Source organism: Colletotrichum truncatum (genome assembly GCF_014235925.2).
Source record: "Colletotrichum truncatum strain CMES1059 chromosome Unknown Contig_0002, whole genome shotgun sequence".
NCBI classification, from domain to species: domain Eukaryota; kingdom Fungi; phylum Ascomycota; class Sordariomycetes; order Glomerellales; family Glomerellaceae; genus Colletotrichum; species Colletotrichum truncatum.
The window spans coordinates 334,814-357,593 of record NW_027222399.1 but is presented as its reverse complement, the minus strand read 5'-3'; the positions used below and the strand labels follow the sequence as shown (position 1 = coordinate 357,593).

At 48.5% G+C, this 22,780-nt stretch overlaps 8 protein-coding genes across 8 annotated transcripts; 4 read left to right on the top strand and 4 right to left on the bottom strand.

Annotated features, from left to right (window-relative positions):
- Positions 1-458: 458 nt before the first annotated feature.
- On the bottom strand, positions 459-1,804 carry CTRU02_203055 (FAD synthetase; the record flags this gene model as incomplete). Its single annotated transcript, XM_070204136.1, has 5 exons — positions 459-596; positions 649-683; positions 906-1,334; positions 1,464-1,504; positions 1,569-1,804. The coding sequence occupies 5 exons, from the start codon at positions 1,802-1,804 to the stop codon at positions 459-461; spliced, it is 879 nt and encodes a 292-aa protein (XP_070061899.1).
- Positions 1,805-2,421: 617 nt separating this feature from the next.
- CTRU02_203054 (uncharacterized protein) lies at positions 2,422-3,802 on the bottom strand (the record flags this gene model as incomplete). The annotated part of the gene is made up of 5 exons (XM_036727133.1): positions 2,422-2,908; positions 2,970-3,343; positions 3,396-3,463; positions 3,522-3,558; positions 3,611-3,802. The coding sequence occupies 5 exons, from the start codon at positions 3,800-3,802 to the stop codon at positions 2,422-2,424; spliced, it is 1,158 nt and encodes a 385-aa protein (XP_036580927.1).
- A 2,896-nt stretch (positions 3,803-6,698) lies between these two features.
- Positions 6,699-6,860, top strand: CTRU02_203053 (polyketide synthase; the record flags this gene model as incomplete). The annotated part of the gene is made up of 1 exon (XM_070204135.1): positions 6,699-6,860. One exon carries the CDS (start codon positions 6,699-6,701, stop codon positions 6,858-6,860), a length of 162 nt encoding a protein of 53 aa, XP_070061898.1.
- Positions 6,861-7,711: 851 nt separating this feature from the next.
- Positions 7,712-8,816, bottom strand: CTRU02_203052 (glycoside hydrolase family 43 (arabinosidase); the record flags this gene model as incomplete). Its single annotated transcript, XM_036727132.1, has 3 exons — positions 7,712-8,306; positions 8,358-8,475; positions 8,534-8,816. 3 exons carry the CDS (start codon positions 8,814-8,816, stop codon positions 7,712-7,714), a joined length of 996 nt encoding a protein of 331 aa, XP_036580926.1.
- Positions 8,817-11,693: 2,877 nt separating this feature from the next.
- CTRU02_203051 (short-chain oxidoreductase) lies at positions 11,694-12,748 on the top strand (the record flags this gene model as incomplete). Its single annotated transcript, XM_036727131.1, has 3 exons — positions 11,694-11,983; positions 12,039-12,220; positions 12,282-12,748. The coding sequence occupies 3 exons, from the start codon at positions 11,694-11,696 to the stop codon at positions 12,746-12,748; spliced, it is 939 nt and encodes a 312-aa protein (XP_036580925.1).
- Positions 12,749-14,918: 2,170 nt separating this feature from the next.
- Positions 14,919-16,331, top strand: CTRU02_203050 (putative secretory lipase; the record flags this gene model as incomplete). Its single annotated transcript, XM_036727130.1, has 1 exon — positions 14,919-16,331. The coding sequence occupies one exon, from the start codon at positions 14,919-14,921 to the stop codon at positions 16,329-16,331; it is 1,413 nt and encodes a 470-aa protein (XP_036580924.1).
- A 168-nt stretch (positions 16,332-16,499) lies between these two features.
- Positions 16,500-17,449, bottom strand: CTRU02_203049 (uncharacterized protein; the record flags this gene model as incomplete). The annotated part of the gene is made up of 2 exons (XM_070204134.1): positions 16,500-17,232; positions 17,289-17,449. 2 exons carry the CDS (start codon positions 17,447-17,449, stop codon positions 16,500-16,502), a joined length of 894 nt encoding a protein of 297 aa, XP_070061897.1.
- Positions 17,450-17,907: 458 nt separating this feature from the next.
- On the top strand, positions 17,908-19,232 carry CTRU02_203048 (reverse transcriptase domain protein; the record flags this gene model as incomplete). Its single annotated transcript, XM_070204133.1, has 2 exons — positions 17,908-19,130; positions 19,217-19,232. 2 exons carry the CDS (start codon positions 17,908-17,910, stop codon positions 19,230-19,232), a joined length of 1,239 nt encoding a protein of 412 aa, XP_070061896.1.
- Between the last annotated feature and the right edge of the window lie 3,548 nt (positions 19,233-22,780).

Below are 22,780 nucleotides of genomic sequence, written 5' to 3'. Positions count from 1 at the left end.
CATTGGCCCTGTAATTCAATATGTCAAGGTTCTACCAATAACAAAAGATTTACCTTTAAGCGGGAGATCAAATCACCCGGGTCGAAGCCCGAGCGCTGAAATGCGCGCAGAAACTGATAAACAACCCACGCAGCAGCCCATTTTCTGCCAAGAGGTCAAAGTCGCACAAACCGATAATTCCTCGTCAAAGGCCATGGCAGCCCAGGCCCTGAGGTGTAGCTCAATGTCAATCACTCCTCGAATCCGGTGGCACGCCCCACATTCAAGTATATTTGAGCGATTTCTGGTCCGCGCATTGATCAAAAACAAATCTAAGAGAGTTGTGAGGTGCTGAATAAGTAACGCCGCATGTGCATGCCCCCCCAAGTCTATACAGATCGCCGCTTCATGACGTATATGTGAGAGATATGTCCTTGAACTCAACCTAACAAGCAAAACATTTCGCTATATTTCACTCATTACCTATCCCGGCCTAATCTTTCTTCGTCGTCGTCCATCAACTCGTAAGCGGGTCGGAAAACCGCGCCGTTCTCTCCTTCTTTCTTCAATTGAGGGTTCGGAAGGGTATCTTGCGTTCCGCCTAAACTTGTGTAACCCTTCGATACGTCAGCCGATCAGTCCGAGCCGGTATTGAAGTGGAGGACTTACTTGGTCATATAGAGGGCAATAAGGGATGTTCAAATGTCGGATAAACTAGCGCATCGTCAGCTTCCGTCTCCTCAAGAGCTGTAACATTAAAAGGCTCTAGCATATTTCTAGTTTACTCCTTCCACAAGCTCGAGGGGACACTTACGGCCCAAATTTCGGCTGCGAGTATCGATGTCAGCTCATGTTTTGTCACTCGCCAGTGCAGTCTAAACGGTGAAGGCCGCCACGAACAGGTCTGGCATATCCGAAAGACACAGGTGGAGGAGAGGAGAAAGACATACCATAGTGCCAATCAATTACTGGATGCACCCGCATAAATTCTGGCCATCCAGAGTCCGTAGGATCGAAGTGAGTCAACTTTTCGCCATGCGGGTCTGTCCTCCTCGTCCCTACGAAAATCGCCTTCACACTCGGTCGGTCTCCTAGGTACGCTTCCAACCCTTGCTTCATGGACATTGCGTAGCGCTTCACATCGAGATGGTATAACGTGCTGGACGAGGCAACAAAATCGTCCACCTCGGCAAATGGGTGCTTTGATACGATGTAGACGGCTTGGAACTCTTTGGGGAAGTTTGTATCGTTGTCGGAACCGTTAGAACCGTTCGAGCCGTTCGTGTTGGAGGCTTGGGAAGACGAGGGAAAACGTCGCGCGAGGCAGGCCAGGAGCATAATTAGGAGTACGAGACCTGGCGGCAAGAAGACTGTAAGCATTTGTCCGGGAAGGGCCCAAGGCGATGCGCCGTGATGCGCCGTGGTGCTCCGCTACAAGAGAAACGCTGGTGACGAGTGAATAGATATAGGTGATATTAACTTACAGTCTTTGCCTCCATTATAAGAAAGAGAGATTTGTTCCAAGCTACCACAGGCTGGCGCATCAGCAATCCGGTAGCGTTATACCGAGGTAGACGTAGCAAACACACCTGTATTTCCCTAACGCCTCGTCCACAACCCCCATTGACACACGCAGCTGATCCTGAACATTCCGTAACAGATTCGACTTCGGTTCTTCGGCTAGGAAAGCATCGACCTTTCCTCGGAGCTCGAGGCAAACATCGTGAAGGGAGCGGGGAGGTGACTCGGAAAGGTAGGGTTTCGCGGGGTAGCCATTGGCAGCAGTGGCGGCACTTGAGGCGTGCTCGCTTTGGGCGTGAATCATTATAGGTATGACAAGGATTTGTTCGGTACCTTTTTCGATATTACGGCGGGAGGCAGAGGGGAGAAAGAGTCGAGATATGGGTTGTCGGTGGCCTCGGCAAAGAATAAGACGGAAGGCATCGGTGTCCTCTCGGAGACGGCGATGGCGGGGGGGACGTGCGGCGGACGCCACCATTGCCATTTTGCCGAGTTAAGCTGTTACCGCCTTCCATATGGGGAATAGTGTGGCACGTGAAGATGTCTTACTTGGCTTAGCGGCGAAGGACCCCGAAAATCGTAAGAGCACCGTGGTTCCTGACTCGTCCTATCAGTTCTTCCATGTCTGGCAATCTACTATCATATCCCGTCCATTTCAACCATGTGTAAAGCCGAATGTCGGAACTATTAAGACCTGATATAGGCATCACGAAGTTATATTCATCAAATTTAATTTTTATTCCTCGTTTTCAATTCTTCGCCCAACGTAATCATGGACATGCAGGCTCAGCTGATAGGCGCTTGTCCTTGTCATCGCCAAGTTAACAGCGCTATATAAAAAAATGAAAAAAAGACAAGAATGCCTTTTTCTTGATACTGCAACTTCAGCATCAGACTATCCTAAGTTGAGCTCACTTCTCATCATACCCTGGCAAAAACCTTTGGCGGAGGGCTCAGTGGTGTTGCAACCTCCTCATCTACTGGGCCAAGTCCTTCTGACCCATCATCTGACTCTCCTACAGTCGCTGTAAGTGCAGGACTGCTAGCTATTCTGGTCAGAATGTCGCCACTAGTAAACTGCTCTTTCGTATGTGTCCCAAGTTCGACGTCCAAACATCTCGGGTTTGTGAGGCTCTGCTCGCTAGAGACTGCTGTCGCCTTAAGAGGTTTCCGAGCAAACTGCGCAATATCGCTTTCGTTCGAATAAGGGCGAGACCAAACTTTCTGATCGTCGCTGTTTCTGCGCATAACTCTCAATAGGGGCCGGAGAGTCGGTATACAAGCGCAAATGACCGCACAACACAGCTCAGCCATAGACCAAACCAAGGATGGAATAACGGACCATGTGGTATCCCGTGAAAACGCAAGTTTGATGGCCGCGATTCTGATCAGTGAAATGGCGGTTGTTCTGCTCTGTGTTAGTAAGGTAGGAATGGTTTGATGGCGACTGACAGCGGTCTTCAACTCACATGAGCCCAAACCCAAAGGTAACCATCAACGCAAACTTTTGCATCTTCTTCAGCCTCAACCCTCGCAACAACGGAATAGGCATGAAGAAGATGACAATATCGGTGATCAAGTGAACAATTGCCGTACCAAGCCACCAGGTACCCTGATCGTATCTTTCCCCTGCGAATGTATCGCCCTGCCAAGTCGGAGCTGCCATGACGATAGAAGAAACAACAACGGCGATGCCAAAGCAGCATATGAAGCCGAACATGATGTCGCATATCAGACAGAAATTTGGCAACGGGAACACCCTGCGGAGCTGAAGGAGGATAGCCATCTTGATTACGATAAAGCTGATATGATATCCCAGCGTGGCTCCTGTGATGACCTGTTGTGGTATTTCAGAAACATGATTCCTCTCTTATTACACGCATGCCTGCACTCACCTTGCGGCCCGTCTGTTGAATATCAACCGGCACCATCCATATGTGCTGTCCAAGGCCATATCTGGTGCCTTGATAAAACAGACTTAGTCGTTACTTCTTTTTTACGATATCAGTGGAATCACTTACATATTGTAAATACCGCCCCAGTGAGAAACGTAAGAACCTAACTGTCAGGTTAGATGTGCTTTTTTTTCATTGAGAGCTTGAAATCTTACGTATGATATGACAAGAAAGGTATCGTCGACACCCCATTTCTTCAATGCCACTGCTCGGACGTAAACTCGCAATGCCACAAATATGAATGTGAATGACAGGAATGCTACTGTCGTACTAATCAGCAGACACACACGACTTTCGTCCGTGTATGACTGCATTGGTTGCGCCGACGACATTGTGTCATTTCGCATCGTCGCAGTAAGTCTCACCGCGCGATTGCCGGTCCGCTGGGCGCTCTGATCGTATTGCCGGAGCTATCGCGCAAAGACAATCAATGACAACGACACTGTCAGATGCAAGGTCGCAAAACCGACGTGGAATCGGAGGAGCACGCGAATGGTCGAGCCTGGAGTGTTAAATGGTCTGTGTGCCCCCTGAATCCGAGAATGAGGGTGATCTGGAACCTATTTTAGCTCAAACCTATTCTCAGGAGCTTGACTGTATCCGGTGTCGTTCTTCGATCTTGACGGCTACTATCCAAAGTCATGCCGGATGCGGTAGCGCCACCAACATCCTGAGCCACCTCCATGTACAGAAACTGACTGAACACTTGACCCCTAAGCACTCTTTCAGAAATTTTCGGGTGATGCCCCTTCGGATGGTTGATATATTAACAGTGGCCTAGTGTCTCGGCATCAGAGCAACAAGCTTCCTCGTAGGCCAGTCAACCAACCGGACAATGTCGCGAGACCCAACCGACCGACACAATTGGTTAGTGTCTGGTTGACTTGTAGAGGCACTTGGATCCAGTTGAACGGAACAGGAAGTATATACAATGCCACCGGAAGATGAATTTGCGCTAGGCCATTCCAACCGGGCATTAACAGGAGTTCCTGAGGTATAGGTCCCACGTTTCTAAATGAATTTCAAGTAAAATGTTCGATAACGGTGAAAATAGATGAGATGGGATCGAAATCCATCACATGGACATGTAACAGTCGCGGGCCGATGGATTGTTCCATCATGCCTAGATTCTGCGACAGAATTACTCAAAGGGGATGTTGACGCCACTGGCCTGTGTCACCTCTCAGCCATTTCCTCACTAGTAGGAAGTACTCTGCTAAATGAGAAGTCTTTTCTAGTGTTTTAACATATGATCCAGGCCCGAAAGCCACCTCCCCAAAGAGTGGCTCTATAGCCATAGGAATAACAAGGTTGGATTGGTTTTAGAACTAGTGACGGATGACTTTATTTTCCGCTAGAAGAAATAAGAATGTTTATTGATTAAGCATGTTCGCCAACCTTGCATTAGGCACATACCTTAAGTAAGTTCCAAACTCGATCAATGCTGCTTGTCCTCAACATTGTTAAAGTTAAAACGCTGCTATTGTCAACACAAACACTATAAAGCACAAAAAAAAAAAAAAAAAAAAAGGTGTAATTATTCAATTGAAATCGCATTAGAATGACCTGAGGTAAAGGTAGAGTATAGATAGTTGTACTACTAAATTTAAAATTTGTCGTCAATGACCTATGCAGCATACCATATGCTGTTGAAGTGGTTTACCCACCTTGCACAACTTGTCTCCCACCTCCTACACAAAAAAGCCTACAGATAATGAATATCGCTTCGATACGGCTCAGATTCATGTCTAAATTGATTTTGAGAACCATGCATTCCTTTCATGCATGTGGTAACTTGACTTGGCTGCTGCCACCGCTTCACGATGAACGGCCAGCAAAACCACAGAGCTCACTTCGGAAGTTAGTAAAGTAGCGAACACCGAGAACGGACGTTAAAAGTTGCGACTGTCGCCGATAAAATGAGAAGTCTGCTTAAAGACCCTTACTATGGGGACCTTGGCTAAATTGTTCAATTAGTGCACTCTCCAGAGTAACAGCGTGGCTTTAAATACTCAAGCTCCGGGGTTGGAGCATAAACTATAGCCATTCAGCAACTGGGGCTGCTCGTTTAACCGTTTTTAATTTCCGACAGTGGATTCGCGTGGATGAAGCTTCTTCCTTTTCTTTCCTTGTTCCCTTCTTTTTGACATAGCCATAATTCAATTGACTTTCGTTTCTTAATGAATAGAATGAGGGCTGCCTGACTGAAACACATGCCGCATGAAAGTTATCTGTGTTACGAATTCATCGTCAAAGCCAATGTTCACTTGAAGGGGGTATTATTTTAAATGTTTGTTTCTTTTTCTTCTTCTCGAGATATCTGAAGTTTTTGCTTATATTGTGTACAAAAAGAGCTATTATCCTTGCGTGGTCAACAATACAAACGCGTACATGAACTTGTTTCTATCGCCTTCTAGCCGTTAGATTGTAGTAGTGAAGGCCAGTTATCGCCCATGTGTGGTGATCTACTACGTACGCTTTGCCTTAGGAAAGACTAGGTAGCATGATAGAGTGGGCTGATGGAGCCGGGCTTCACAGTGTCCTGGCGCTTCTTTTTCCGCGTCAAACTTGCCTCAAAAAAGTTATTCGAAGTGATGCGACAGCCGAGTCCTCCACTATTCAATCTAAGTCACTCAAATGGAGTAACTTTGCAGCCTAGAAAACTGGCCCCAAGAAGCAATGGTGAGGAGTTAGATGCCTGAATTCCTCCAGAAATAGTGCTATGAAACGGATGCCACCTGTTGAGCCCACACCAAAGCAATTTGACAAAGCTTCACACAAGCATCCTCTATCAATTGAATTTAACTTTTCACTTTATTGTGTACAAAGTAACGGTATATAGATAGGAAGATCACTCTCTTGAGACTTAATATAGTCGCCTCATATTTGTGTAGACTTGCCTATTTTGAATAGAAGGGGCAACTCAATGACTCAACTGTGAGACAATGATTGGCCCTCACCAACTTGACCCAAGGTAACAACCCACCTGCAGGCATAGAATGAATTAACCGGGAGCAACTGAATTGTCTTTTCTCGGAATAATGGGCAAATATCCACCAAACACTTTAACACCAACAGCTCAGGTCTTGAATGACGATGTTGTATCCCCATAACCAGTATTTAAAGGACTGGTATCACTGAACTCGATCCGTTCTTGCTGCCCTATCTTCCTCTCAACTCAAGCCTACCAAACTGTCTCAATTCTAAAACTTGCTTTTATTCCCAACCTTCAAATACTTCAAAATGCAGTTCAAGACCGCCATCATTGCCGTTATCGGCCTCCTGAGCGCCACCGTTGCCGCTGACTACGACTGCTACCAGGGACGTTTTACCTGCGCCAACGCTTGCAAGAACGGTGAATGCCGTATGCATGCTGGCAGCGACAAGACCTGGTGCTGCCTTTGAGGTGCACGTTTCGTGTAAGTAAACTGAGGAATTTGACTCGAAGACTCTTACCAATTGTTTTATCTAGCGCAAAAAGTTGAAACTGGACCGCGTTGACCGACCAACCTCAGAAAATCGAGGTTTTTTGCTTTCAAGAATATGAGAGAACTTTGCGATTGAGGTCAAAATTCAAGGCGGACAGCAGAACATGAAGCTTCTGCCAGCATTGTATATACGCCATTAGCACCAGGAATAGAAGATGTTCAGTAATTGAAAAATCCGGAATTTTACAAATATGAAGATGCCAGAAACGGGGGTGATGTGAGTGGAAACGCCTTAGAACTGGATTGTAGGGTTTGAAGAACTGAAACCAGGATTCAAGCGTAAGACCACTGGAAGCGCGGGGCCACGAAATAACCCCCAAGGTTGCATGGGCTGGAATCAAGATGAGTCGTTACTTAGCATAATCATTCCCCGAGAGAAATCATTAATCCAGCTATGATTTGGGCCTAAAGTTATATCTGAGTCTCTTAGAAGGGCCTCACTTACGATGCATTCTACGCGGACAGGCTATTCGTAACCTTGAAACAGGTTCAAGCAAGCTACCGACTATTATTATTGACTGAGCCCTTGGCAATTGAATGTTAGGAGTATGGGACGTAGGTTTATGGAATACATTACTGAGCAAGCCTGTGAGTGGTCATAATGTCTAGATCCACACGTCAAGTACACAAGCTAGGTAGCATTTACTTCCCACGCACACACACAAATTACTATGCAGTCAGTGGGTCAAATACCATGCTCTTCATATGAACAAACTATGTACCGCATATCCATATATACATAATGTCGTTATAGTTCATCAAGTAACTCTAGGCCGGGAACCTCGAGTTAAGGGCGTTCCACTCGCTCTGCGTTAACGGTGTAACACTGCCATGCTTCAATCCACGAGGAAAGCCGGATGTGCTTGAGGTCTGCCAGTTTGGCGACTGGATGTTATTGGTCTGGAAGGGCACATATTGCGTGTAGTCGTCAAGCAGGAGGTGGTACAATCCAGGAGTGGTGTTATCAGCAAAGGATGCAGGCCCTTCGCGAGGGCTCTCGTTTCTAACATATCCAGGGATGCGTCTCCAAGTACCAAAAAGCCCGTTGGAAGTGACTTCTTGGTAAACCTGGTTGGTCGTCTCGTTCTTGAGGAAGCGAGCGTAAGCACCAGGGGTGCCGAGATACTGGAACTCCTGGTCGATGAGGGGTGTACCGGAAAGAGCGACATAGTCCCGGGCTGGGCTGAAGGTGACAAAGTCCTTGGTCGCCGTGTAACGGATCCGGTCGAGCGTTGCGGTACCGGTGTGGCCCGTATCAGTAGCCCGGTAGTGTCTGGAGGCCCAAAAGACGTACCAATGGCCTTTTTCGTCATCCCAAACAGCAGATGGAGCCCAGACCATGCCTGCTGTATCGGCTTCGACGCTGCATTTTTTTGTTAGTTGCAGTCAGAGCACAAAGACACAAAGCACTCACATTCTCAAAGAAGGAGCAGACCAGTCCACCAGGTTGGTTGACTTCCAGACGACGATGCCTCTGCTACCGGTTCTTGTAGCCTTGTCCCAGTTGAACCCAGCGGCGTTGATGTCAAGATCTATTTTTATCTACTGTTAACTCCAATGGTCAATTTGTAGGCTGGCAGCTTAACTTGCCTGTAGCAATAATATACCATACAGATCTCGAAGGGTTGGTTGTAAGGTACACATCACGAACCGCCCTTGTACCGACAGTGGATGTAAGTACTGGCTGCCCCTTGTTCAAGAACTTGAAGCTCGACGCGCTGTTGCCATTTGATAGGTGAAATTGAACTTTGGGGTTGGCATCACTGAATGTCGAGATGAGATACCCGGCAAAGTTGGAGGCCTGGCGAGGCAATGGGTTGGCTGCCACAAGGGCTGCTGAGGCCGCAGCAGTTAAAAGTGAAAGTACACGCATCTTGGCTTGTTCTTGACGGGATCTCTCTGTTGTTTCGGTGAGGCGCCGCTCTCTTGAATTCTGGAGTTTAACATGACGGGCCCTCTTGGAGATCTGAGGGATATATAGAGAGAGGGTACGGTCAATGAGGTCACCAGTAAATCCCGTCGCCCAGATACTAATTCTGGTCTAAGGCTGGCGTGCGAAAGATGCAATTGCTAGTCCGCTGGGAACTTCATGTGCGCGAAGCATTTCTATGGCGCGGCTAGACATTGGAAGCTTAGTCGGGGTAGCGTACTGCCGAACTTTGGAAGGATGCGGGGGTGGGTGACTCCACGCGCGGCATAATCGCCTCCGTCTGCAATACTAGCGTATGGGGAAGACGTGCCAATTCCGGTATTGACCCCAGGAACACAATGTCTTTGTGGGGTTGAACATCTGGAGAATTAGGTTGACAACCTTGTTTTCTTGGTGGAATCGCAGGGGGGCCTGTGCCCCCGGATACACCCGCTTTGGCTTCATGGTCACATGCTGTGGGAGGGAAGCGATGATTTAAGCGCCAATGACTTTCAAGGAAGATTACGGAATTTTCGGATTGTACGCTCAAATATTTATTGAAGTAGTATCCACACACCATTCTCGGTAATGATCGAATGACTCGAGCCAACCCATCCAATCACGCGTCGCCGGGAAGAAGGAAGTGGAAGTGAGGCATTCCTAAAGCATTTTGCTGTTGAAAGGATATGGTAGTATCACTAGAACGAGGCTCATGACAGGCGCGGGAGATCGATGTACCTGCATCAATATCCACTACCATGATAGCTGGTAAGCGTCGAGAGATGATTTGATATGCTGATCAATGCAATATCTTATGCCGTGCAATTTTGGGGCTAGTAAAAACAGACGCTACCTAGTTGCTTCATTTCAGGTTAGTTAGGTGTTACGCCGAAAACATATAATATTCTCCAATGCGAGCATTAGATGTGGTGGTTGATCTATGCTGCGATTCAGACTTCTTGTTTATGTTTTTAATACATTTCAGACGTTGACTTACTACGAGAATATTTATAATCCCATAGCTTCCGTCTGAATGCCTAGTCTGACGCTACATGGATCTTAGATGCAAAACAATTGATCAGGTAGGCCTGTCGCTTCCGATAGAACTGAGGATTTAGACTTTTGTGTTCGTTTATGTGATCTTGGGTTTTTACTTCTTTGCCATTGTTTTAATATTCATCCACGGCCGGAAAACTATTGCTGTCCAAGCAATAGATTGTTGCTCACTTTACCACCCTTAAATATAGAGAGTCTAAAAAACAAACGAGGGAGAGCTTTGTCTCTCCTGCTCCATTCCGGAGAATTTAATGTTTGGGCATACCAATTTGATCATCTCGTACGGCAATTGTGGTTCTACCTTTATGCTGTACATTCACCACAGATTTTCCATACGCATCACCGTAACGGTTTACTTGATACAAATAATAGCACAAGAGTGTGTTGATACAGCATAAATACCTCTCAGATCTCTGCAAATCACCAATTTAGTCGAACGAGGCTTGTTGGATGTGAAACTTGACCATTTCTTTGCTTAAGAGGGTTGATATGCTGTTTCTGATGGAAAAGGTGCGGACGCTTCTGAAAGACAGATGACTGAATTATGTCTTTTCTTTTGTCACCTGGGGTCCTGCTGGGAAATGATTTTACATGTACAGTCACCAATATCTGCTACTGTTTTAACAGCTACTAGCAGTAACTTCTTGAGTACACACGCTTCCATTACTATACACAGGACCGACTCTATAGATTACTAGTCGGTAAGTAAGCTGTATTCATCATGTGGAGTTAGCTTGAAGAAAGCCGGTTTGCTTCTTGAAAGTACCATGGTTGAAATAGACGGCTTGGAAGTGCTGGCGGTTCCCCTGCAATTTGGTGTGTAAATGTCTTTCAGGCGGCGTTTAGTGACGATTGCACTGAAAAGTGATGAACTAGGCATTTGAATATGGTGCTGTGTAGGCCTAGATTGATAGAGCAGGTGTAGGGGGTGGGAGGATCTGGTGCAGGACAAAGGGATAAACCTTTACCCTGATACAATAGCGTTATTGTTTATTTTCAACTTCACTACACATAGCATTAAGGAAAAGGCAGCGTTGTGGATACTAGCAGGTGATTTGTACTTGAAGTACCAATACTAGTAAGTTTAAAACGTCTATAGTGGTGGTGGCGGTACTGTTTATCTACTTAGACTAGATCGGACAATAACAAAATGGACTCTGTCAACTAAACGGATATTCCCCTCCGACGGCTACTATCTACACCTGGCAAGTGGAACTGAAGCGGCACTAGATCCCACCACATCATCACTAACTGTCACAACCATACAATCACTCAAAAGTTAGCAAAGTACAAATGCATGCGTCTTTGCCGAAGAGTCATGACGGGTAACTTTAGCTAAGCAAGCGCTTGACATCTCATCGACTCCAATTGATATGATAGAGGAAACATTTGAGTCCTTCCGTCGTTACCCACACTATTATCCCCTATACAGTCGAGATTTGACCCGGGTCCCGGTCCCTATGACTTCGGGCCTGATATGAACCGGAAATGTCATAGTCCGACCCGGCTTGTCAACATCGGGCGTTCGGGCGGCTTACCGACCCGAGTATCAGACTTCCTAAGTGATATGTAACCGCTGCGTGCGGCCTCTTCTGAGTATAAATGTAAGAACAACTTGAAAATAGTCGAATCACAAGTAACTAAGTACATTTCCTTTCATACGCCTTTTTGAAACAGTCGATTTGCAATTACTTATCAATCTCGTGAAATACCTTACCTTCCCCAACGAAGCTATTTTTCCCAAACTCACTCGCATCCAGGGACTTTATGACCAAACGCAAGAAAATGGCTGATCCCTCGGTCTGGCTGATCACTGGAACGACCTCTGGCATGGGTGCTGCCATGATGGAGCAATTCGCTGCTCGGGCGGACAAGGTTATTGCGACAGGCCGCAGCGCTTCCACCAGACTAGCGGATAAAAAGTCCGAGAACATTTTCCCCCTTGACCTCGATGCCACGGCCCCGCTGTCTGTGGTTAAGGAGCAGATAGAAAAAGCCATCAATGCTTTCGGCCATAATGACTTCGTCGTCAACAATGCCGGCTTATCATTTCCCCAATCGATCGAGGAAGCAGAGTGAGTGCACACAACGATCACGTAGGGGGCTTCTGCTGAAATAACACTTTCACAGCGATGCTTTTACCAGCAAGTTGTTGGATACCAACCTAGTTGGTGCGATACGACTTGTACAGGCTGTTCTTCCTCACTTTAGAGAGAGAAAAGCAAGAACATTTGCCTTCATTGGCGCTGGACTCGGTTGGGAATCTTATCCATTCCGCACTCATTACGCGACCGCAAAAGCAGGACTTTCAAGTATGTATTGGTACAACAGGGTTATTTATTCGCATTGAGTCATAGCTTCTAACAGTACAAGTGTTTGTCGAGTGCCTCCAAAAGGAAACTGCTCACCTAGGTATCAAGGCTGTCATCTTCGAGTCTGGTGCGTTCGTGACCGGCATGGAGCAAGCACGCACTGCAGCAGACGTTGGGGTTGGCGGCGCCCCGAGCATCCCAGATTACCAACCCTTCTTTAACGAAGTTTGGGGGCAATTTGTGCAAATCATAAGCCAGAGCAGTCCTTCAACTGTCGAGAAAGTCCCCCCGGCTGTTTGGGATGTAGTTAAATCAGAAGGCATGGCTTCCGGGAAGCCTTTCCCCATCCGAGTGCCATTGGGTCTGGATGCCTTGGCAGGTATTAGGCAAAAGTGCCATGAACAGCTTCGGCTTTGCGATGAATGGGAACAGGTTGCGCTGAGCACTACAAAGGAAGGAGCAAGTCCTACGGCAAGCCCGTGTCTGATGGAGAAATTATCTATTTTGAACCTGACCAAGTCGACATAACAGGAAGCAACCAGATGAGTCTGATGGAATATTGCAGAACAGATCCTGAACGCTAGATGTAGGAAAAACCTCATTTACAGAGTTCTGAATTTTGTTCCGTCCAAATCTTTTAAGTAGAATCAGACCATAGTTGAGAATTCCTAAACATACCTATTTGCTAAGAGTCATATTCGAACTTGGTACATTTTCATGATCAGATTGATGCTTGCTAACGATATTCTTTTTTTTTAAAAACTTTTTCCAGACTTTGGCGACTTCATGGCGTCGGCCAACGACGATGGAATGCGTATAGTTACTGTTCCCGTCTCATTTTGCCCTTTTACCAAATTGACACCAGGTTGAGTTCTTGGCTCTTTACCTTAGCCTCAACAAGAAGCCTCCGTCCCGATAACAAACACCACAATGACTCATCATATTGGCTTATTGAAGCTGATAGGATGGCTTCGGTCCCGCCAATTACTGGTGAAATGTGTGATGAGGGCAACTTGTTCTCCTTGCTCGCTCACCTGGAGATTTTCTCCAACGAAAACTCCGCGTCGTACATCCGGATCATCTGATGGCCCAAGTCTATCCACAATGAGAAAGCTATTATCATGAAACTTACCCTTTAGATGTCGCCCAACGTTCGTCTTTAACGCTGGCCTCTTGAATGCCGTTGTAATCAACTTTGAACGCATGTCCGCGATTGTGTGTATCTTCAGCTTCCAAGCGCAGCGCCACAACTTGCTGAATCGTCGCAATACTTCTTATTAGGCCACGTAGAAGTACCTCATCAACACTAGCATCCCGCCAGCAGTCTTGTTGCAGGTCTGAGCGTACTGATGCAACTGCCGTCGAGAGGTTTGTTCTGTGCCTTCGGCTTCTACTTCAATATGCTTTTGGTTTATCGTATACGTGAGCAAAAATACCTAGACCTATCAGGCCACGGTCGTCTCTTTCATCAATACGCTGTATTCTAGCAACCATTATCTGATTCTTAGCAGGGGGAAAGGTATATTTGGGGATGGTCTAGACACCTATAACCTGATGCTAACTAATTAAAGGTGGGTAAAGATGAGTGAAGGATCGAGGTTTTGAAAAAGCACAAGATGGCGCTGCTTCATCTGAGATAAACGCTGTCGTCGGTTGCAGTTTTCCAGATGGTATTCCTCATCTTCCTGATGATTAAAATACTTAAAAAGGACCAATTAAGTGAAGAAATCACCTATCAATAGGTGCATAAGTTTCTGTACAATCAAATCAATGAATCTGTAAATTTCTACATACATTAATGCCCGTCAGCTTAAACGACTGATATTGATTTGATTGCTTCATTTTATGCTGTAAAGCCTTCTGTCGATCACAATAAGATTATAACGCGTAAAGAGTTGGTACTTTCTAACTGTTGATAACGTCTGAGCCATCTCGTACTCCATAACTGGGCGTAAGTAAATGTCTGGAACACATGTAATTGACTTAAAACAGCACATGTTATCACACACTACTTGTCTCTGAATCGCCATTTAGGCAGCCCTGCGCTGTATTCAGCCCGGGCGATCTAACATCAATAGAAAGCAGGATTTGCTATTTAACTTACTCGAGTGAAGCTAGCTAACTGGAGCTGATAAGACTAGCATGCCCCTATAGGAACTTCGTTCAGTCCGTCGAAGGCTATTTTGAGTTGATAGCCGCTCACCATTTCAAAAAACAAATGCCGACTCCAACGGAACGCTCGGAATCATTCCGACTGCCATCTCAGAGTTGGTCACTTTCCAATTGAGGTTGTTTGTTATAGGTATCTCAACTTGGACTCCCATATTGAAGTATCTGGGCCCCCCATTTGTGGTTGTTGAATACAACTTTGTGCGGGTGATCATTCCCAGATTAGGAAGTTGTTCGCGCCGCTGTGATGGCACCCGCATCTACAACTTCTCGAAATTCCAGTGCTAGGATCTACAAGTGGTTCGTCGCCAACTATTCATTCTAAGTTCGTCCCACTCCCCCCTCAGTTGTCAAGATCATTGGCTCGGTAGTTCCTAGCGCTTCACCCCTTGATTCGGAGACTCCAGCTGACGGCTTGTCACTTACACTCGTCCAACGAGTATATAACCTAGAATAGCTCTCACCTCGGGAAGATACGACATCTCGGAACTACAACAGAAAGTTTGAGTGATTGATTCAACCACTCGATATGCGTTCTCTTCTTTTCATTTCCACGGTTCTAGCCGGCATCGTCTGCGCTCTTGACCCCATTTGCGACTCCGAGTGCCAGAAAGGCTGTGATTCTGCATGCCAAGCCGCTATTCAAACCACTTATGAGGCCGAAGCGGCCCTCTGGGTTGGAGATATCATTTCTGACCCCTTTTATTCGACCCCGGCAAATTTTACTGGTGCCAAACCTGGGGATATCTTGCGCTGGGATAATGTTCCCGCGACACAACTTGCGGCGAACTGGACTATTCCTGCCAGTCTTTCGCTTTCGCGTGTTCTGTACGTAACAGAGGATGTCGACCGGAAACCAATTCCCGCCTCTGCTTGGGTTCTTTTGCCGTTCACCAATCCCTTCGCAAACCCTAATGGAGACCCGGAAGAAAACAAGCTGCGTACAATTGTCTGGACACACGGAACTGCAGGCCGTAGCAGGCTATGCGCACCTACCAACAATAAGGGCCTTTATTATGACTGGAAGGCACCATTCATCCTCGCCGAGTCAGGCTACGCTGTTGTGGCTCCAGATTATGCCGGTCAGGGTTCTGATATCCCTCAGGGATTCATGTACGAATCAGGCTTCCTCCATGTAGCCGATGTGGCTTACTCTCTCATTGCGGCGAGAAAAGGACTCGGTGACATTCTGAGCCAGAAGTGGCTGGTCTACGGGCATAGTGAAGGCGGAATGACTGCTTGGCGCACCAATGAGCGTTTGGCAATGCCTGATCAAGAGTCTCTTTTGGAAGCCGGCGAATTCATCGGATCAGTTGCTGCTGCTCCGGCATTGAGGCCCCAAAAACTGATTCCGGCGTCGCTTGAGCGTGCTAAGGGTCAAGCAGCTCGGGATCCTTTCTCCGTCTACTTCCTCCAGTCTCTTTCGAAACTGTACCCAGACCAGATCAAGGTCGAAGATTACCTAGGAGACGTTCCCTTGCAGAGACTTGGAGCTCTTGACAAGTCCTGCTTCCAGTCAGGTTTCGCCATAGTTGGGACTTTCACACCTGAACAGCTATATAAGAACACCAGTTGGCTCACTCACCCCGCGACCAATGACTGGGCTATCCGCTACAATGGTCAAGGGCCGCATGCCGTTGCGGCTCCCATGTTGGTCATTCAGGGCTCAACTGACACCATTACCCCGGCAGACTTGACTTTGGATGACTTCAATCAGACTTGCACTGCCTTCCCTGAAAGTCCTGTTGATGCTCGTGTCTATCCGGATATGGGGCATGGGCAGGTTTTGGAAGCTGCCAGAGCCGACATTGCAGCTTGGATCGCCGCAAGATTCGAAGGTGTTCCAGTTGAGAAGAAGTGCGTTCAAGAGGATGTCAAGCCTCTCACTCAAAGATATGCTGTGGGCGACATCTTCTGGCACGGAACCTCTGTGCCTTTCTAAGAAAAAGAACGTGGGACCAATTTCCATGTAGATTTTGGGATTCATGAAAGCAAAGATATGTCTATACTGACCAGCTTGGATCTCCTCATCTTGTCAATTAATAGCCTACCGCAGACTCCAGAATACCACTAAGATCCTCGCTAATAAAACACATTGAATATAACCAGATTATTTCTGTCCACGGCCTAATGTTATCCTTTTCTCCCCTCTCTTTTGCCGCCAGCGATTTGTACCTTCTAAAAGTTCAGGGCACCCACGAATCAGCCAGGCCCATTTCTTGATAAATGCCGCATTCGCTTCCCATCCTCGCGGATCCCAAGACTCGCCCCAAACAATGAGGCGCGGCCGTTCACCGTTACCCTCGTCGTTCTCATGGTCGTGCCCAAATATATCGTTGCAGAACTCGTCTTCGTCAAAGAACCCAAGATCTTCTGCACGAATTGCAGTTTCCCTGAGGGAAGGAATAGGGAACAGGTCGAGAAACGGATGATGAGTTATCTTATATTGGACTTCTGTCGGACGCAAATAAGGTGGCCACGAAGATGCCTGCCGGGGGCCGCACGGCAGTCTAGGACCCTCGAGGTTAAACGGCGAAATGAAGTGGTCCTCACAAAGAGACTGAGGTATGAAACCCAGAATACGAGCGTTGCGCGCCAGAGCATTTAGGAGGTTCAGCCCGACAAGTGCTTCGAGCTGTGTAGGCTGAGGAGTCCCCAAAGAAAAGTTGATCTGAGCTTCGCGCGCAAATTTGATCATTTGCGCTCTTTTTCGGGCGCAAGGGAGAAGTATGTAACCTGCCCCTGCGTCCTCGATTGCACTCGAGGTACCGCCATCCTCTTCATTGTTGTTTCCAGAAGCACGCAAGTCGCTGCAAAGTTCTGTAAGTTTTCTTCTGCCTGTTCATCGAAAAGTGACACATTAGAAACGGAGGTCTCAGGCTTGGGCACTCATAATAACTGACGACGAGCGCGCTGATTGATGCGATTTTGTATTCTTCTTCTCTCTTTACTCGAAGATACCCCACTCCAGTTATCGGCTGCTTCAATCAACTCATTGTGTTGCGTCATTGCATCCTGTTCGAATGTTGTAGTGGATCGGTCGTGGTTTGGTACACTCATGTTTGTAAACTCCTGTTGTCTCTTTGATAGAGAATAGTTCAGCGTTAGGAGAAAAGACGAAATTTGTGTTGGCAAGAAAAATTGGTTCCTGGTTTGGTTTTAAAACGCGTCTGAGTCGTTCGACTGCGACCGGACCAAGCCACCAAACTGCCGCAGTGTCGTGCTGGCTCCGGGCCTCCGGACCCACTCTGCCGCGTCTCGGCCGCGAGGTCACGTGACCTCGCTCCAGCGACCGTATTCTTAAGCGTCCTTCGCTCCGCTCGCTCACTTAGAGAATACAAGCCGTTTTGTTCCTAGTTGATGCCGCCCGTGCCTGACGTCGGTCACCACAGTTATGAGCCCAGCTTACCACATCACCCCTTTCTACTGTTAACCAGACGAAGGGTTCGTGGCGGAACACCATCAACTCCTTACGGTCTTCACAAATTTCGCTTCAAACAGCAACTTCTACAACGAAGATGTCGTCGCAGATATCTGTTCTCACGAGCACGACAAGGCTAACCTGCCGCCGGGACTTCCCCGTTTGGTACGACGCTCTCTACGCCGAAGCCGACGCAGCAGACGTCTGGGATCTCATAGACCCAGACGACACTACGTCTCCGTCAGACCCAAGAGAGGACGATGAAGAACTCTCGATCGAATCATGGATCACGCAGCAGAACGAAAAGCAGCGTAGAACCTATGATCGGAAGCGGAAAGCCTACGATTCGATTCTCCAGCATAGGGCAGAAGCGAGTGACGATACAGGGGAAGAACTCCAGGAGCCTGTAGCACAACCAACTCTCACGCAAAACACGCCCGGGACCTTTGAAAGATATACGAACTACCTCGCTTCAAAATCAGGCCGCGACGTCCTCAAAACTCGTCGGGAGCGGGACTTCGACTCTATTCAGCGTTGGGTTAAGGAAACGGTCGACAAGGACATCCTCTACGCTGCGAGATCGGAGATCCTAGCGAACAACCAACGTTCACTCCGTGCTCTTATTCAGTACCTTCGGAAACGCTACGCTCCAAGCGAATCAAGCAGTCAAACTACAGTTCGCGAAGAGTACCTTCTCCTCCTGGAAAAGGCCAACACAAGCGTAAACCCCCAGACCTGGCTAAGAGACTTCCATCGAGTACTGCTCCGCGCGCTTCGATTCAGAATACCGGAAAGCCAGGGAACGCTCGCTTCGAAAACTTTTCTTCGAGCGGTGGGACACCGTTTTGCCCCCTCCTGGGCGACCTCCGAGCTCACTGAAATTGTCAAAATGGAGCGCAAGGGGGACCGCATCCCTACTGTAAGTGAATACAGGGATATGCTGGAGGACTTGCTGTATGAGGACACCCTATACGACAAAAATCGGGGTAAAACAAGCGGTGTGTACGCTACCCTTGCCGGTCGCCCGAGCGAAGCAATCTCAGATGGAAAAAGCGGTTCGAAAGGAAAAGGCAAATCCGAAGCGTGCCCCTGCAACAAACCCCACAACGCAAACCCCCTGGAGTGCACCCGCGTGGAGTACGCCCTTACCGGGCGAATCAAGCCTTCCCAGGACAAACTATCGAGGGACGAGTGCAAGGAGATTCGAAAGCGTATCAATCAGTCCGAGAACTATGATCTCCGAGCCGAATTAGCTCGGAAAGGCTGGATCTGGGCGACGGAACCTCCCAGCTTCCGAAACCCAGCGCCGCCTCGCAATAGGTCGTCAGGAAATACCGGCTCTAAAGCGAAATCGCAGCAAGAGGAGAATGAGTCAGAGGTGACACTGAAGAGAAATATCCACGCAGTAACGATCAGCCGTGAACTTCTCCGGGAAATTTCGGACGACTTCGACTCGGACTACGACCAACCAAGCGTATTTGCAACCCCACTGACGGGACCCCATGTTCTGTCACGAAGCACGGTTCTCGACAACTGCGGAGCTACGCACCTTGTTAACAACCTTGACTTGCTTGAATCGTCTTCTATTAAAACGTGCATCGGCGACGAGAGAGTCGACTCAGGAACTGCTTCGTACCCAATCCTAGCAAAGGGAACGTGGATCTTGCCAAAAGCACTAAATGGCCCTGATGGAGACCTCACAGCAGACCTTACGCTCCATAACGTTGGATACGTAGAGAACTTTCACGTTAACATCGTTTCGGAAGCACTCCTCCGAAAGACAGGCATCTGGTACTCCGGATTGGATAACACACTTCGCCAGGGAACGTACAAAAACAGCGTGGTAGTCAAGCATCTTGTTAGGAAGATGAACATTACTTTCTTCGAATATAAGACCGGTTCCCAGTATATTGCTCAGAAGCGAATTACCTCGAGTAACGCAGGAATCGTGAACCATTTGGTGCTTGCAGTACAGGATCCCGCTCGACTCTCGCTTCGTAAACCACCTGATAGGTATGATGACGCCTGGTTATGGCACCTTCGTTCGGGTCACCTCGCACCAGACGCACTAGAACGAATGGTGTCAAACGTGAGAGGAGTAAAGATAAAAGGACCCACGCGTCTGGAATGCGAATACTGCGCGACAGCGCACGCGAAACAGTTAATTTCGAGGCGAACCTCTGAACGGAAAGCAATTCGACCGTACTATAGGGTCTCATGGGATCTCTTCGACTACCCGACAAGCTTTGACAAGAACCGCTGGCTCTTAGTGATCAAAGACGAATATACCGGTCGTCTTTTCGCGTTTCCGCGCGTAAGTAAATCGCACACCTTCGTCTTCGACGCTCTCAGGCACTTCGAACGATGGGTCGCTCGCCAACGAGGCGTCACCCTGTGCAAGCTGAGACAAGACGTAGAACGCGCGGTAATTGCGATAAACGGAATGACTGAGTATCAACTTTAGGCCCAGCATAACGGGATTGAAATCGAAGAGACACCCCCCTACACCAAGGAACCCAATGGCGGAGGCGAACGAGCGGGCCAGGAATTAATAACCCGAGCGATAAAGATGCTCAGCGCAGCGGGCCTGCCAACTACTCTCTGGGTGGAAGCAGTCATGGCAGCCGCCTACCTGTACAATATGTCACCACGGAAGCGAAGAGCTTGGCTCTCACCAATTCAAGTCGAAGAGAGCTGGTTCCGACAGTATTTTCGCTGGTGGCAACCACAATACAGCGCGAGCCTCGCCCGCGACCTTCGCCCCCACTGGGGCTGGACGTACGCGTATGGGTGTAGGGCTTATCCCCTGAAAAAGGACCGCGAAGCGGATAGGAACAGACGTAACTTCAAGGTGGAACCGCGAGGACATATTGGATATCTGGTGGGCTACGTTATGGACGCTCACAACCTATACAGAGTCTGGATACCCTCGCTTGATCAAGTGATTATCACGCGAAACGTTACCTTTGACGAGACGAAGTTCTACTCGAAGGACGATGCAAAAGCTAGTTTACAAGCGGAGGTGGCCGAGACAGTCTCCACGGAGATCTCGGAACCTCCGGCTACGGCGAACCCAGGACTCCAATTCCTCGGACTCGCAAAACCAAGCGAACTCGTATTTTCACTTGAAGAGCAGCCCCTGCCACCTGCCTTCGCGCCGTCGACCGTAATCTCAGAAGAGACAACGGTAAAACGCTCCGCGGTTAACAGCCGACGCGAAGAGGGCCTGCTCACCCCGGAACCGACCCCTGAGCCGGCCGCAGCGCCGGAGGGGACGGACGGGCAAACGACCGGCCAACAAAGCTCCGAAGCGATGGACGCCGGCGTTCCCGACCCGGGGCACGAAGCCCTCTCTGAGGCGGTCGAAGACGTGATATACGTCAAGACCAACAACGAACCTCCACGAGAACCGGCCGTGGAGGCCGACTCGAGTAATGATCTCGGGGGTGACTCCCCAACTCACCCGGTGCGGCCACACTCGGATAATGGGAACGGGCGCGAACCCGAGATAAAGACCAAGCGGGTGTACAACCGCAAGGACTACGGCCAACAACAGGGCAAACCGAGACGATCACCTCGCTTCGCCCAACACTTCGCATTCCTACAAACGGAACGTAATTGGGAAACTTTCTTCCATACCTATATGCCTGATCAGCAGAAGGCTGTGGAGGAAGCGAACCAAGCCCACTATACGCTCCATTGCTTCGTCTTCGCGTCAATACACCAAGCGAAGCACTCCAGAGCGGTCACTCCACAGCGAGTGAAAATACACACAGATGAGCTTATAAAGCCCCCACGAACGTGGAAAAGTGTTGAAAAAATGCCGACCCACCTCCGAAACCTGTTTTACGAAGCGGCCCAAGCCGAGATAAGTAAATTAGAGGAGATGGACGCTTGGAAAATCATTGACGAACACGAAGCGTCTACGAAACCTATTCCTCTAAAGTGGGTGTTCACTTACAAGCTTGATCAAGACGGCTACCTCGACCGCTGCAAGGCACGAATTTGCGTCCGCGGCGACCTCCAGGCGAAGCATCCTCTCGAACAGACCTACGCAGCGACCCTCGCAGCAAGGACGTTTAGAGTAGCGATGGCGCTCGCGGCGGAATTCGACCTTGAAGTAGACCAATTCGACGTAGTCAATGCGTTTCTAAACGCAACAAGAGGACCGAACGACCCGCCTGTCGTCTGCTACCTACCAGACGGCTTCAAACAGAACGGGAAGTACGTCGAGCTCCGCCGTGCCTTATACGGGCTACGAGACGCTCCCCTCCTTTGGTATAAGGAGTTCTCATCAACGCTGCGGCGCCTGGGACTCAAGCCTGCAAGCGAAGACCCCTGTCTCTTCACTTCAAACGACAAGAAAGTGATGGTACTCTTCTACGTAGACGATATCCTCGTCTTATACCATAGGGACCACCGCGAAGCTGCTCAAAACGTTATAAACGGGGTGAAAGCCGAGTATGAACTCAAGGACCAAGGCCCTGTCGAGTGGTATCTAGGCATTCGCGTGATACGTGACCGTGAGAAGCGAACAATTAACCTCGCACACGACCAATATATCGAACGCGTAGCGAAGAAATTCAACCTTATCGACTCGATCGTGCCGCATACACCATTGCCATTCGTCCCGCTCCAGAAGAACACCGCTGAAGCGACCCCTGACCAGGTAAAGCAATACCAAGAGAAGGTCGGCTCAATTCTGTACACTGCGATCATGATTCGCCCCGACGTCGCCTTCGCTTGCGCTATACTCTCGAGGTTCCTAACGAACCCGTCTCTCGAACATCAGAAGGCCGCGAACCAAGTCATTAGATATCTTTATCACACTCGCTACCTTTCGCTCTGCTTCGGTAGCTCGGGGGGTGCAGGTGCCCAAGTTCTCCTAATTGCGGGCGACGCCTCGTTCGCAGACGACGAAGAGACGCGGCGTTCATCTCAAGGGTACATCATCTCACTGTTCGGCGGTC